We start from the raw sequence: 14,011 nt of genomic DNA, 5'->3' as shown, positions 1-14,011 counted from the left end.
ATGTTGATGTAAAGCACTCTGAATTACCTGCATGTATGAAATGTGTGGCACAGATAACCTTGCCTTTATTTCCTGGGCTTTTAAGCGCTCTTCTGCAGAGTGATCAATTAGCTACAATTCCCCTGGCTTTGTTTTCTGAAGGTTAACGATCAGAGCTTTTTCTCTTTTTTTGTAAACCGAAATAATGAGCTGAAGAACACGGCTCTGCCTTTATGCGTCTCAGTCACATGACAGTGCTGAGCAGGGTGAGCGCTGATTGGACAGTATTTTGGAGGCGAGTTCTTGTCTTATCAGCTGAACGTGCCACCTCTGGCGTGTGGATCGCTGCTCAGCCCCAGCCAAGAGCCTAACCCACGGCCAACAGGAAGCACAAGGGGACAATGCTGTGCATTTGTGGTGAATGAAAGAGAGAGGACACCTACCTTGGTGATCAGGGCTCTCCAGTCACATCTAGCTGCCATCTTGGGTTTCTATTGCTTGACACCATGCCATCTCCATGGTGCCCGTGACAGGACCACAGTGACTTATGGCTGTACTCATGTCAGATCCTCCTCTGGCCTGGGGGGAAGGGGCAGAGGTGCAGCCCAGAGAGACATTAGAGACACCATTGGAAGAGTGATGTTGGAAATGTGGGGTTATCTCTTGCATATGCAAATCTCTGTCGTGTCAGCGCCATAAAACAAGGAATTTGGTGTTTGCCAAAGTGTGTCAGCGAGCCTTCACTCAGATAAGCTCCTCTTGGGGGCCGGTCGTAAGTGAGTGGGTGAGAGCCATATTCGTGCTCATGTAAAGCATTTTCCCAGAATGCCCCAGGAGTGACACCATGTACAGAGTGTTTCATAACCCATAAGGGGGGGGGGGGGGGGTGGGGGTGGTGGAAGGGTAGGCTGTTGGGGCTTGTCAGCAAACATTCCTCAGCTCAGCTGCTGAGCTGAGCTTCTCGCATTCGTCTGTGTGACTCTTAGGCAAGTCGTTGTATCCAAAACCACGCTTTTGCACGTATGCGTGCTCATTTGTGCGTTCATGCATGCCACCCACTGTCACATGCAAACAAACACTCTCACTGCATCAGCAATGATATTAATCCATAAAATAGTGCTAGGTAACAAATTATCTGCTTTTGATAGTAATCCTTTTTTTTAAGCTTATACAACAGGAGCATTTCATTTGAATTGAATTGTCCGTGATTAAGATGTCGGCAATGGATGTGTAAAAAAGATGTGAAAGATTTTCCATTCTCTGCTACAGTGGTAAAGTAGAAAGGCCATTTTCTGCCCCGCTCTCACTGTGTATTCAGACAAACAGTCTCTTGTGTGCTGTTAATTATATTAACATTAGCATGTCAAATATGCGATTTCATGTTTATGCTGAGCTACCCAAGTGGCTCATTGCTAGCGACTGTATTTACTGACTCAGAGGTGCCTGTTTAATTACGATGCAGCATGAGTGTGTGTGTGTGGGGGGGGGGGGGGGGGGAGCTTGTTCTTACCTTTTGTGAATTTGAAGCATCCATTGGGCAGTTTTGTAGTGGTACAGGAGTTATCAGCAGTCCAGACATCACTTTAGATAGTCAGATGTAATCAAGGGTCCTGCATGTGCATTTATTACAGTTGTTTAGGAGACATGCAATTGAAAAAGCAGTCAGACAGTCACTGCCTCAGCTGGGGTTTAAGGGCCTTGCTCAGTGGTTGAATGGTGATATCACTCCAATAACCCAGGGATTTGAACCTGCAACCTTCTTTTCACAGCCAAAAGATCCCAACCCAATGAGCCCATTTTGTGTGTCTGTTACTGTATGCACACAAGCGCTCGTCCAAGTATGTGAATCTAAAGATGGATAGGGGACCGTATGCAAGGATTTGAGTGTTAATGTGTTTTTGGAGCAATCCCCCAAGCCCTCTCTTTTCACACTATTATCAATTCTGAAGTCTGAAAGATCTGTCCCTCCTTGCCTGAAAAATTCAGCCCTGACACCAAAGCGGTTTCCCAGCGGCCAGATTCCCACCTTCACACTCTTTCATCTACTTTAGACACCTGTGGGCCCTGGAGCCCCGGAACGTGCATGTGCCTCAGTAACTAAGACAGAATACTTACAACGACAGAGTGCTGCAGTAATGTATGACTGACCAGCTGGGGAGATTGGCGATGATGCTTGTTTTTTCCATTGAAATGAATGAGCGGTCCCCATAAGGATATGTTTACCCTACATGTGCGTGTGTGTGCGTGTGTGTGTGTGTGTGTGTATGTCTGTGTCTGTGTGTGTATGTCTGTGTGGAGTTTGCATGTTCTTCTTCTGTTGCTTGGATGGATGGATGGATGGATGTGCATGATGTTACCTTTATTGCCAGAAAAATATATCTTTTGGAACAGTTAGTATGTACAGAGGTATTTCCACAATGGAAATCCCAAGGTGAGGGGAATGCTGACATGCTTGGGTTATAAAGTGCCACAGGGGTGGTGGTCCCCTCTGCTTCCCAGCCAGGCCTTCTCAGGCCCCATTTACCGCCCCGCTGCTCCCGCAGACCACCCTCGCAAACATTGTCAGGACCCGCCCGGGACCTCCAAGGCTGGCCGGATTCTGCCTGCCTGCTGTCATGAAAATGCCGCAGCATATGAACGAGTGTGTGGGAAAGAAAGGGGGAAGGCGAAGGACTGGCCTTCCTTTTATTTATAGTGTGCTCGTAGGCGGGTGTAAGGGTGAATTGCAGAGGATGTGCTTTTGGGGAAGACGGATGAGACTCCTAAAACAGGGCTGGCAGAGTGAATAATGCCTAATTAAAATGATGCGAAATTTAGCCTTGAAAGAATAGAATTTCCTACTGGCAACTAAATAAATAAGAAAACAAAAAATGCTTATTATGAGCTTAAATCAGGTTACATATGTTGCTTAGGAGACAATGTTTTAAAGGGGATCCTGCATAACTAAGTGTTTTACAATTAATGTTTTTCTACAGCAGGAGATTTTCCAAAGCAGTTAAAGCAAAGTACCTTCCACACTGGAAACAACAGTGGTGTCATGGCTGAGATTTAAACCTACAACGTTCTGGTTGGGTGATCCTAATGAGCGATCCCATTATCCTCCGTGCAAGTCCGTGTCCCTTTTCACTGTGCCACTGCCAGCATGCCATGCTTTTAACGACACCCCCTGGCCTGTTTATTGATAACTGGAGGCAACACCCAGCATAGATTGCATCAGGTAAACAAAACTACCCCACGCCAGGCTGAAATCGCAAGATGATAGATAACTGGGAGCTGGAAGGGTGCCGCTGCATCACCCGTAGGCAATATGGGTGTGTCATAGTCACATGGTTACATTCCTTCACATGTTTAATATACCCACGTGTTGGAGTTAAGGCATGCCTTGATAATACCTCAATAACTGATGTTTTAATTGGTTCGTCATTTCTGATAAATTTTCAGTGTTTTTGAAAAAAATAACTTCTTGACCTCTAAGCAAGCCAGGATTATTTTCGGAATTTTTTTAATCCTATTTAACGCTACAGATAGGATTATGCACAGACATTTAATAGGGCTACAACACTCCCTATCTCTCTAATGGCTTTAAAATTGTTATAATATGGCTCTCTATTGCTTGAGTATCTCCAAGAGTTACATTGCAGTAAATGTAGTCTTGTCATGAGCGTAGGTTTAGAATCCAGGATGCATGTTATGAGCATTAAATTATGTGGGAGGGGGCGGCAGTGTTGTTGTCCCCCCCATATTCACACAAAACTTACACCTATGGCAGCACTTCTAATGAAACACCAGTTTCAGTTTTGTTCAAGTTCACACCTGACCTCATACAGCAAAAATGTGTCTCTGTGAGGGGAGGGGGGGGAGTAACACGGTTTCACAGAAGAGTGAATGGTGCGTAAAGTGCGTAGGGTCCACGAGACGTGAAAAAATGCAGAGAGAATCTGCTCCACTGCTGCCTGGTGACAGAGAGGATAGAGGGGAGAAGGCCAGCTGTACAATAATGGGCAGTCACAAGATAAGAATGAAGTCCCGGGGGGGGGGGGGGGGGGAGGCCTGAAAGGCTTAGCATGCAGACTTGGGGAGTCTGGGGGGGTGGGGAGGTAAACTGACCCAGGACAAGGGAGGGATCCTCGCTTCCACTGAGTTTGTGAAAAATTAGAAGTGGACTCAAAGATGTGAGCAGGGAGGAAGTGTGTGTGTGTGTGTGTGTGTGTGTGTGTGTGTGTGTGTGTGTGTGTGACTTTTGCTGACCTAACAGCATTACTCCACCAAGGGCCCAGGTGACTCACATAGACAGATAACAGGCTGGTACACTTGGGAGTTTGAAATCCAAACAAACCCCTGAAATTTGCAATGTACTACTTGCATGTTATTTTAGCTCCTTATAAGCCACCCGATTCAAACACTACATGTCACCCTTTGTTCTTATAATCGGAGAAACATGGGTCTGTTTTATATTCCAGAGTAATGTAAAATGACGTATACTGACATTCACCTTCTATGATTTTTCAACAGTAAATATTTTGCCTTTGTGGTACGTGAATTTATAAATTACCGTTGTATTTTCACCAAAGAATGTTGAACAAGCCAAGACAAATGAGTACTGAACAATTTATAAAATATATCTATAAATCTCAGAGTGAAGCACTCTTTACACAATTGCATAGATGATGCTTCTGAATATTAATGAATGAATTAAAACAGTAAAACGTTTTGGGATAAAATATTAAAACTTAAATATTAAATTTAAACATTTAATTTCATATATATATATTTATATATAAGTGAATTGTTTTCATTCTTTTGAATTATTCAATAGTGAATCATAAGCATGACGGGGCCGAACTGTACAACGCCGGTTTAGTAATTAACCATCAAGAAGAGGATTCACATCCGCTTTATAAAAAAGGACAGGAGTGTCAAACGACAATGCATGTTGGCCAATCACGTCGCAGGACAGTAAAATTGTAATCCAATAGCCTGGCGCGTCTGGATGTGAGGCGTGGCCATGTTTCGCAGCGGCTTTTGGGCGGTCCGATCACTTCGCCGTCTGAGTTTATTGAGAATGTGGAAGCTGGGAGGCAGGGAGGAATGGCCGCATGATTAATGCATTTATTTTTCCCCATTTAATCATATACAGGAATTAGGAAGATAACACGAAGCCCACTTGGACTTATTTCTTTATCCGTGGAAATATGAATGTAGGGCGACAATCACATGGAAGCGATTCTCCGTGGATTGAAAAATAACTTTATTTATTTATCGTGTTTACGCCGCCGTGGCTCCGCGACTTCTCGTTGATTAAGCGGCCGATTGCGCGTGGAAAGGTGACTGGATCGCAAGGATGGATCAGGTGACTATCCTGAAGAAATTCATTCAGGGGGTTCATGCCATGCAAGCCGGGGACCAGAGGGGAGAGGACAACTTCGGCAGTGACTTCATGGTAAGGGCGCTCTGCACCCGAAACAGCCGACTTTGCACTAAGCGATTACCCGAGGGGGCTCGTCAGGGCTGTACATTGCCGACAAACAGGCACTTCTGGCTAATAAAGGGGATATTAGGTTTCCTGGGGAGTCCAATTGACAGCTTTGTTTCTACCGAGGGATGGTTCTTTGCGGCGTTCCACGGCGGCATCGCCGGGCAAAGCGAGCGGCATGGCTTGCGTGCTCCCTCGGGCTCCCCAGTCTGGTCAGGCTGCGAGCGGCCTAACAATGCGACCTCCCCCAGATCACTGATCGCACCATCTTCTCCCTGTCAAATGCGGCGCCTGCCCTCTAATTCCACCCCGGCATCTACACCCCGCGGCCCATACCGTCGGCGGCTGGGGGATGATGGCCAGCCGCGTTTTGTTTTGAAGCGCATGTTGCTGGGTGAGGTGGTAAATCCGTGCAGGCTGCCCTCCTCCGTGCAGCCGTGTTCCCCCCTGGTGCTCCGTGGGCACGCCGTGTCCCGAAGCCGCCCTTTAGACCCCGATCGCAAGCTACAGCTTCCCAAACTCTCCCCCGCTGGGGGGTGAGTGCTGCTCGGTAATCACCCACCCGACAGAGCAGCTGCCGTGAAAATGGGTTTTGACACGTACGTCTGATGCCTGATAACTCTGACAGCTGTCTGTTCGGCGGTGGGGTCGAGGTGGGCTGCTGGAGCTGCAGTTTGGCTGCTTTATTAGGCTGCAATAAAGGATCTGAGTGAAGGAAGGTACGGCTTCATATTGCTGCATATTGATGCATCTTTACCATCGGGGTATATAATTATATTTCTAACTGGATGCATATGGCCAAATATGCATCAGGATTGTTATTTGCTTTGTGTGATTGTATAAAATAATTCGATACTTAAGTTAACACTTGAACCCTTTTTTGTGATGGCTATTCTTGGTTGTCTGACAGTTTATAGACCGCCTTTAACAGTTCCTTTCTGTTCGTATGGGAGGACGGTATGACACCCGTTTGATATGTATAATAAGCGCCCACTGAACACATTTGTATTACGCAGTTGTTTCCCCTTTCCCGTATGGTTTTTGTTTATCCTAGCGCTAAGTCTTTGATTCGCTATAAAAGGGGACAGTGTTGGTTTGTCATCCCGCTGGAGCAGGTTTCGGGGCGGGGGGGGCGTCCCAACCGGGGCGGGGGGTAGCGGAGGGGCTCCATGCCCCGCCGCCGTCACCCGGATAACTGGTGCAGGCTTGTACCCTGTTGCTCCGTCTTGCTCCATCTTGCGCGGATGAAACTGCTCTGCTGAGCCCACAGAGTTGCGACACGGCGTTTTCATAACGCCGTACCCGTAATGCGGTGCTGGGCCCATCCAGGGAGCACTACTCCCCCCCCCCCCCCACGATGGCCTACAACCACAGACACACATGTCTGCAGTCAATGTTTCAGTTTGTCGGGACTCGGCCGCCTTGGTGAGTTTGCCCACGCAGAAGATAGATAGATAAATAAATAAATAAATCCAGCACTCCCGTGGAATCGGGGGGCGTGTGTGCTTCTGGGTGCCACCTAAAAACAGGATGCAGGAAGATAAGCGGTATAAGCAGTTGTCACATGTCAGAGCACCGCAAAGGCATAGAGACGCGTGGCAGTGCGGCCTCCGCGCGCAACTGTCATGCAGACGGCCTTCACTGCGATCTGTCGGCACTGGGGAAGTTCAGTTCAGCTGTCATTTTTTTTTGTAAAATACTTAATTTTTAGCGTTTTACTTATTACCCGTTTTCATAGATTGCCTGACTTCCTTCAGCTTATAGGCTACTTAAGCAATTTCTGGTACTGAGGAAAGTTTCTAAATCTTTGCAATATTTGCTGTTCCAATATCTAGGGCACCTTACCACACAACGGTGTGTGCCTGTTTTAACAGCTGCTGACTGTCTTGGCTCTGCTAGGCCCCTTTTGTTCACTGCACCTGTCCTCAGCCATATCGTTAGGGGCCAATTCCTGTCCACCCTCTGGTCCTCTGTGCTGGGGAGCAGAGGTCTGGGCACAGGTGTCCAGCTGTGCTGTGTGGCAGAACCCAGGGTTGTGTGCGTGCGTGTGAGAGCGAGAGAGTGAAAGAGAGAGTGAGGAGGCTCGCTTGAAGCCACTGATTATTTGCGGATGGAAAAAAAGACAGCGTTTTAGAAGAAATTCACAACTGATTGCGACTGCACTACCATGAGAACTCGCATCAAAAACCGCTAAGATCTTTTTTGGGGTCACTGTCACGGCTTGATGAAGTAACATGGTGAGTAAGACTAGACTCTGGGCAGTGGTGAGCTGTGGTAATTCACACTGGTTGCCAGTCCACTTAAAGTATGCAGTCCAGCGTGGCTGCGTGACCTGTGTGACCAAGGGGGGGACAGGTGGGTGTGTGTGTGTTAGTCCTACGCACAAACTAACAACCCCCCTACAGGTCTGTTCGTTTCTGATGTTCTGGTTTGTCACCCTCCAGTGTGACTGAAAGTGACAATGCTGACATGCTTGTCATTATTATTAGATGACAATCCCGCTGTCTGCGTGTCACTGAGCTGCACGGATGTGTGTAATTCACCAGGCGTATCACGCTCACTGGCCACTGCCGCACCTGCAGTGGTCACCTTTTGAGCTGAAGCCAGGACAGTGCAACCCCCGCCCCCCCCCCCTCCCAAAAGCTGTGATCCCGAATACTGTCAGCGAGTCGCTGGGCCAGCAGAGGAAATGCATCACGGCTTCCTGTGTTCATGCACGTGCATTTTCCCTAAAGCTCCGTGCAGGCTTTGTAATGACTGGGGTCCTGGAGTCGATCTGCTGGCTTTGTGATAACTGGGGTCCTGGAGTCGATCTGCTGGCTTTGTGATAACTGGGGTCCTGGAGTCGATCTGCAGGCTTTGTGATGACTGGGGTCCTGGAGTCGATCTGCAGGCTTTGTGATAACTGGGGTCCTGGAGTCGATCTGCAGGCTTTGTGATAACTGGGGTCCTGGAGTCGATCTGCAGGCTTTGTGATAACTGGGGTCCTGGAGTCGATCTGCAGGCTTTGTAATAACTGGGGTCCTGGAGTCGATCTGCAGGCTTTGTAATAACTGGGGTCCTGGAGTCGATCTGCAGGCTTTGTAATAACTGGGGTCCTGGAGTCGATCTGCAGGCTTTGTAATAACTGGGGTCCTGGAGTCGATCTGCAGGCTTTGTAATAACTGGGGTCCTGGAGTCGATCTGCAGGCTTTGTGATAACTGGGGTCCTGGAGTCGATCTGCAGGCTTTGTGATAACTGGGGTCCTGGAGTCGATCTGCAGGCTTTGTGATAACTGGGGTCCTGGAGTCGATCTGCAGGCTTTGTAATAACTGGGGTCCTGGAGTCGATCTGCAGGCTTTGTAATAACTGGGGTCCTGGAGTCGATCTGCAGGCTTTGTATTAACTGGGGTCCTGGAGTCGATCTGCAGGCTTTGTAATAACTGGGGTCCTGGAGTCGATCTGCAGGCTTTGTGATGACTGGGGTCCTGGAGTCGATCTGCAGGCTTTGTGATGACTGGGGTCCTGGAGTCGATCTGCAGGCTTTGTGATAACTGGGGTCCTGGAGTCGATCTGCAGGCTTTGTGCTGACTGGGGTCCTGGAGTCGATCTGCAGGCTTTGTGATAACTGGGGTCCTGGAGTCGATCTGCAGGCTTTGTGATAACTGGGGTCCTGGAGTCGATCTGCAGGCTTTGTGATAACTGGGGTCCTGGAGTCGATCTGCAGGCTTTGTGATAACTGGGGTCCTGGAGTCGATCTGCAGGCTTTGTGATAACTGGGGTCCTGGAGTCGATCTGCAGGCTTTGTAATAACTGGGGTCCTGGAGTCGATCTGCAGGCTTTGTAATAACTGGGGTCCTGGAGTCGATCTGCAGGCTTTGTAATAACTGGGGTCCTGGAGTCGATCTGCAGGCTTTGTGATAACTGGGGTCCTGGAGTCGATCTGCAGGCTTTGTGATAACTGGGGTCCTGGAGTCGATCTGCAGGCTTTGTGATAACTGGGGTCCTGGAGTCGATCTGCAGGCTTTGTGATAACTGGGGTCCTGGAGTCGATCTGCAGGCTTTGTAATAACTGGGGTCCTGGAGTCGATCTGCAGGCTTTGTAATAACTGGGGTCCTGGAGTCGATCTGCAGGCTTTGTGATGACTGGGGTCCTGGAGTCGATCTGCAGGCTTTGTGATGACTGGGGTCCTGGAGTCGATCTGCAGGCTTTGTGATGACTGGGGTCCTGGAGTCGATCTGCAGGCTTTGTGATGACTGGGGTCCTGGAGTCGATCTGCAGGCTTTGTGATGACTGGGGTCCTGGAGTCGATCTGCAGGCTTTGTGATAACTGGGGTCCTGGAGTCGATCTGCAGGCTTTGTGCTGACTGGGGTCCTGGAGTCGATCTGCAGGCTTTGTGATAACTGGGGTCCTGGAGTCGATCTGCAGGCTTTGTGATAACTGGGGTCCTGGAGTCGATCTGCAGGCTTTGTGATAACTGGGGTCCTGGAGTCTATCTGCAGGCTTTGTGATAACTGGGGTCCTGGAGTCGATCTGCAGGCTTTGTGATAACTGGGGTCCTGGAGTCGATCTGCAGGCTTTGTGATAACTGGGGTCCTGGAGTCGATCTGCAGGCTTTGTGCTGACTGGGGTCATGGAGTCGATCTGCACCCAGTTCTACAGCAGGGTTCAAGGTCACACAGTTGAGGACGGGAGGGTGATGGGATATGTGACAAATTTGCTAGCAGGTCCTTCTGTTTGGGTCTTCTTCCATTTGTCCTGTGTGGTCTCCTTGCAGGTGCCATTTTTCCTCTCGCTCATGGTTTTTTTAGGGCTGTTAAATTACTTTAACAGAAAAGTAACACTAACTGTCCGATACCTGCAATGTTATGTGGCAGTGAGAAATTAAAGTTCATTTAGTTTTCCTGATATCCTTGCCCTCCTACCCTATGATGGATGGATGGATGGACGGACGGACGGACTGACATAAATCTTGAATTTTGACTCTTGGGGCCCGTTCTTCATCTGTGATTCCCAGCTGCAGTCTAGTCTACAGAAAGGACACTTCCTGCTACCCCATGCCTTAATTCCTTGGCCATACCTTTTGGACCAGCATGTTCTGGTGTTTTTGAACCAGCTGGAAGTTGTAGGGTAGAGCTCTGTGTCTGTGTGAGTTGTGTATATATAACCTTATATGAATCGTTTGATTTAGCCGGACTTCCATTTTGAATTTAACGTTGCTAAAACAGTCGTGTCAGTCGGAGGCCACAGGAAGTGGGCAGCCGGCTACAGGAAGTGGGTGGATGGCTACAGGAAGTGAATGCCCGATGACAGGAAGTGGGCAGCCGTGAAGGAGTGGGCGTGGCCAGGCCTGAGTCATCGGCTCCCCTCAGGTGTTTCCTGGCTGAGCGGCTCCCCCATGACTTTAGCGGACCCTCTACTGCAGCCACTCCCCCAGGTCTAACAGATTCAGACTGAGGCCCTGGTCTCCGGTGCCTTGCTGTAGAGGCTGGTGTGGTGTAATATCTCCACCCGCCTGAAAGAAAAAAAACCCTCAGTATTTCCTTAAAAGGAAACTCCCCCCCCCAGCCTCTTCCCAGCCCATCTCTCAGGTGTTGTTGCGCCTCACTGAAGGGCAGTAACTCTGATTCAGCTGTTACTTCCTGGTATTTTTGTAGCAGTTGCTCAAACCTCTGCAACTGGCGAATCGGCCCGCCTTCGTTCCGTATGCCCTAGGGGTGCGTAGAAAGGCTTAAAAGAAATGCTGGCAGTTGCTGGGTTTTCCTTTATTTGCCACAAGAGGCAAATAGAGAAAGAGAAAGGTTCCAATAGGGTTATTGTAGTAAGTATTATAGTAATATAGTTTACCTCATCATTTTAGTATTCTGCAATATTTTGAAATCTTGATGACAAGATTAGCCAGGATGCTGTGGTGCTGTTTGGCGAAAATTTATTGTGGAGACAGTGAATTTTATCACCAGGATTTCCAAATGTAGCGCAGGATAATGCTTGGATGGTATGACCGTATCAGATACGTCCCAAGTTGAGGGATTGGTTACACTGTGTTGTGGGCCGGCTTGGTGTGGAGTTTTGGCAGAAATGACGTGGCACGGTTGGATATAGGACCCATGCACTGTGACCATGTGACCTCGGGCTTCCTGGCCTGGGAAGTTGGGGTCAGATCCCTGTGTCTGACGCTGCTTTCCTTTCCTCCCAGAACTCGGGCTACCGCGCGCTTGTGTTGCCCAACGAGGCTGATCCCTTTTCTCAAAATCTCCCGCTGTTTTCTCTGGGCTGTGCCGTCCCGCTGCGGTGACAGTCCCTTTCTAAAAATGCTTGGATCGGCTCGCATAAGGTGGCTCACTGGCCTGCTGTGGAAACTGCTTATGGTTTCTCACCTCAACGTAGGAGTGAGCTGACTCACCTGTGGTTCAATCCCCACTGTGGGCGCATTGCTGTATAGCGCTGGAGCTCGGGTCCGAGGCAGAGGTGGGCTGCGGTTCTGACCGAGATCCCGATCACCTGTGGTGATCTGATTGAAACTCCGACTACTGGTGTGAGTGGTGATGCTGTAATTGACATACTGACCCATTTTGTGTGATCAACTGATACAGGCCAATGCACTTGGTGCCATAAGAGAAACAAGCTGTTGTACCTTTGAATAAATATCTCTCAAAACCTGTAAATGTTCTGGATAAATGATTAAAGCAAAATTTTAAATGTGTTTGGGTAAGAGGATTATACGATAACGTAGATAATGGTTCGGTAAGATCAGCCGAGTGTCTGCAAAGAGGGATTCGAGTCACGTGTGGGCGTGTTGGCATGTGAGCGGTGGCGTGTCCCCTGAGATGGTGGACGGCCCCAGCAGATCAGGCGCAGAAAGCTGCTCTTTGATTTCTTTTTTCTCCGCATAGGCTGGTGGTGACACAGATGTAGCGGAGCAGCTATTAGATAAGGTGCCTAAACCAGTCACCCGGTTACTGAGAAAGCTCCTTTTCTGCCTGAAAGTAAAGGCACAGGATGCCAAAATAAAAAAAAAAGTAAGGCACTGATTGTTCTGACATGCAAGGTCAGAGAGAGGTGGTCACATGACTGTCTGTCGAAGGTAGTGGAGTGGGTGTGGTTATGTGGTGGGCGGGGCTTAGAGGTGGGCGGGCCTTCCAGCCGCCTCTCAGCATTCCAAGAGAACCTTGGGGGATTTTCTTTTTGGGTCTCCTACCCACGCTTAAGTTACCCATGTTCATTATGTTCCCATGGGTGGGGGCTGAACCGGACCCTGGCAGTCCCGTTTGTGCTTGTGTGCGCGAACGCTTGCAGCAGTGTGTCAATGTGCTGTGATGTAGGAGAGCGCACTCTGGAGGGTGACCTATTTCTGCGCCTGTTTGCCTGTGCCTGTGCCGCCTCGCCTTTCACCCGGGGGCACCGCCGCCACCTACACCCCTCGCCACATCCTGGCCACTGACGGTTTCCATGGAAATGTACGTTTCCCAAGCATGGGGTCGCCAGTGTACCGGAGTGCTGCTTGTGCCGGTTGGTGCACGTCGATGTCGTATTGGCGCTTTGCTAACGGATGGACTGGCGTAACGCAGATGGGCAGGAGGCCGTCTTCCAGGGAGGGGGCCACGGTGTCTCCTCAGGGGCGGGGCGTTTTGAGGGTCCCTGATGGACCCCTGTACCGGGGGGGTTTGTTTACGCTGTCCGATTTCGAGGGATGATGCGTAGGCTTGGGGAATCTGAGCCGGAATGCTCTCTTGACCCACTCTGTGCTTTATTTAAGCTGCTCTGAAAAGGAAATTTGCACCCAAGGGTTGGTGGTGGGGGTGGGGGTAGTTTCCATAGAGCGTGGCTGCTCTGGGACCCCGAGACTCATGCTGAAGCTGTATCACGCTACTGAAGTGGTGCAGCTTCACCCACAGCGGACTGGGGGGGGAGTGTATCAGCATTGGGTAAAGCATGACCACATGTGCCACCATGACTCAAGGCGTTAAAAGTTTGCTTTCCAGTTTTAGATGCGATTTTCACTTTTAAAAATGAGTTCTGCATAAAGCCAAGTGCCGGTGCGGTATCTAAGGAGGCTGCGCTCTGAAGGAGCCTGAAAGCTCACCCATGAGGTGGGGAAACAGGACCTGCTGCTGTGCGTGAGGCCCGACGGGTCTGAGTCACACGGAAGTCCGTCGGCCCCTCTGACGCCGTCACGCTGTGAACTTACAGGGGGAGGAAGCTGAGGGGGGGTAGGCATGTGATTTGGGAAGGCAGTGTTTTAGTAAGGCTTTAGATGGGGACACCCGGGAGCAGGCTGGCCAATCACAGTGCAGTGAGCTAGCGATACTGGCCAATCTGGGACAGTCCTGGTCCGCTTGCCCCCCCCTCCCCCCATGATCTCTCTCCTTCCCTTTGTTTCGCATCGGTGCTGCCAGACGAGGAAGTGCTGCAGGGCTCTCTCACATGCACTACCACCGCCCCCCCCCCCCCCCTTCCCAACACCCTGCTCATTTCCTCTGTTGTTTTCCCTCTTTTGGGGGCTTTGGTGGAATTGGAGCAACACAGTTCCCCCCCCCCCCCATCAGGACGGGCCACTGCCCAGCCCAGCGACATGAC

General features: G+C 49.7%; 1 protein-coding gene across 1 annotated transcript in view; it reads left to right on the top strand.

Moving 5' to 3' along the window:
• Positions 1-5,017: 5,017 nt before the first annotated feature.
• Positions 5,018-14,011, top strand: part of LOC111846555 (tyrosine-protein phosphatase non-receptor type 12-like) — a 32,357-nt gene continuing 23,363 nt past the window's right edge. Inside the window, exon 1 of the mRNA XM_072700110.1 lies at positions 5,018-5,419. Coding sequence (XP_072556211.1) covers positions 5,321-5,419 — 99 coding nt within the window. The 5' untranslated portion in view covers positions 5,018-5,320. The remainder of the gene's footprint in view (positions 5,420-14,011) is intronic.

Source organism: Paramormyrops kingsleyae, chromosome 1, assembly GCF_048594095.1.
Source record: "Paramormyrops kingsleyae isolate MSU_618 chromosome 1, PKINGS_0.4, whole genome shotgun sequence".
In the NCBI taxonomy this organism is placed as follows: Eukaryota; Metazoa; Chordata; class Actinopteri; order Osteoglossiformes; family Mormyridae; genus Paramormyrops; species Paramormyrops kingsleyae.
The sequence above is the reverse complement of the archived record's forward strand: the minus strand, read 5'-3'. Positions and strand labels throughout refer to the sequence as shown.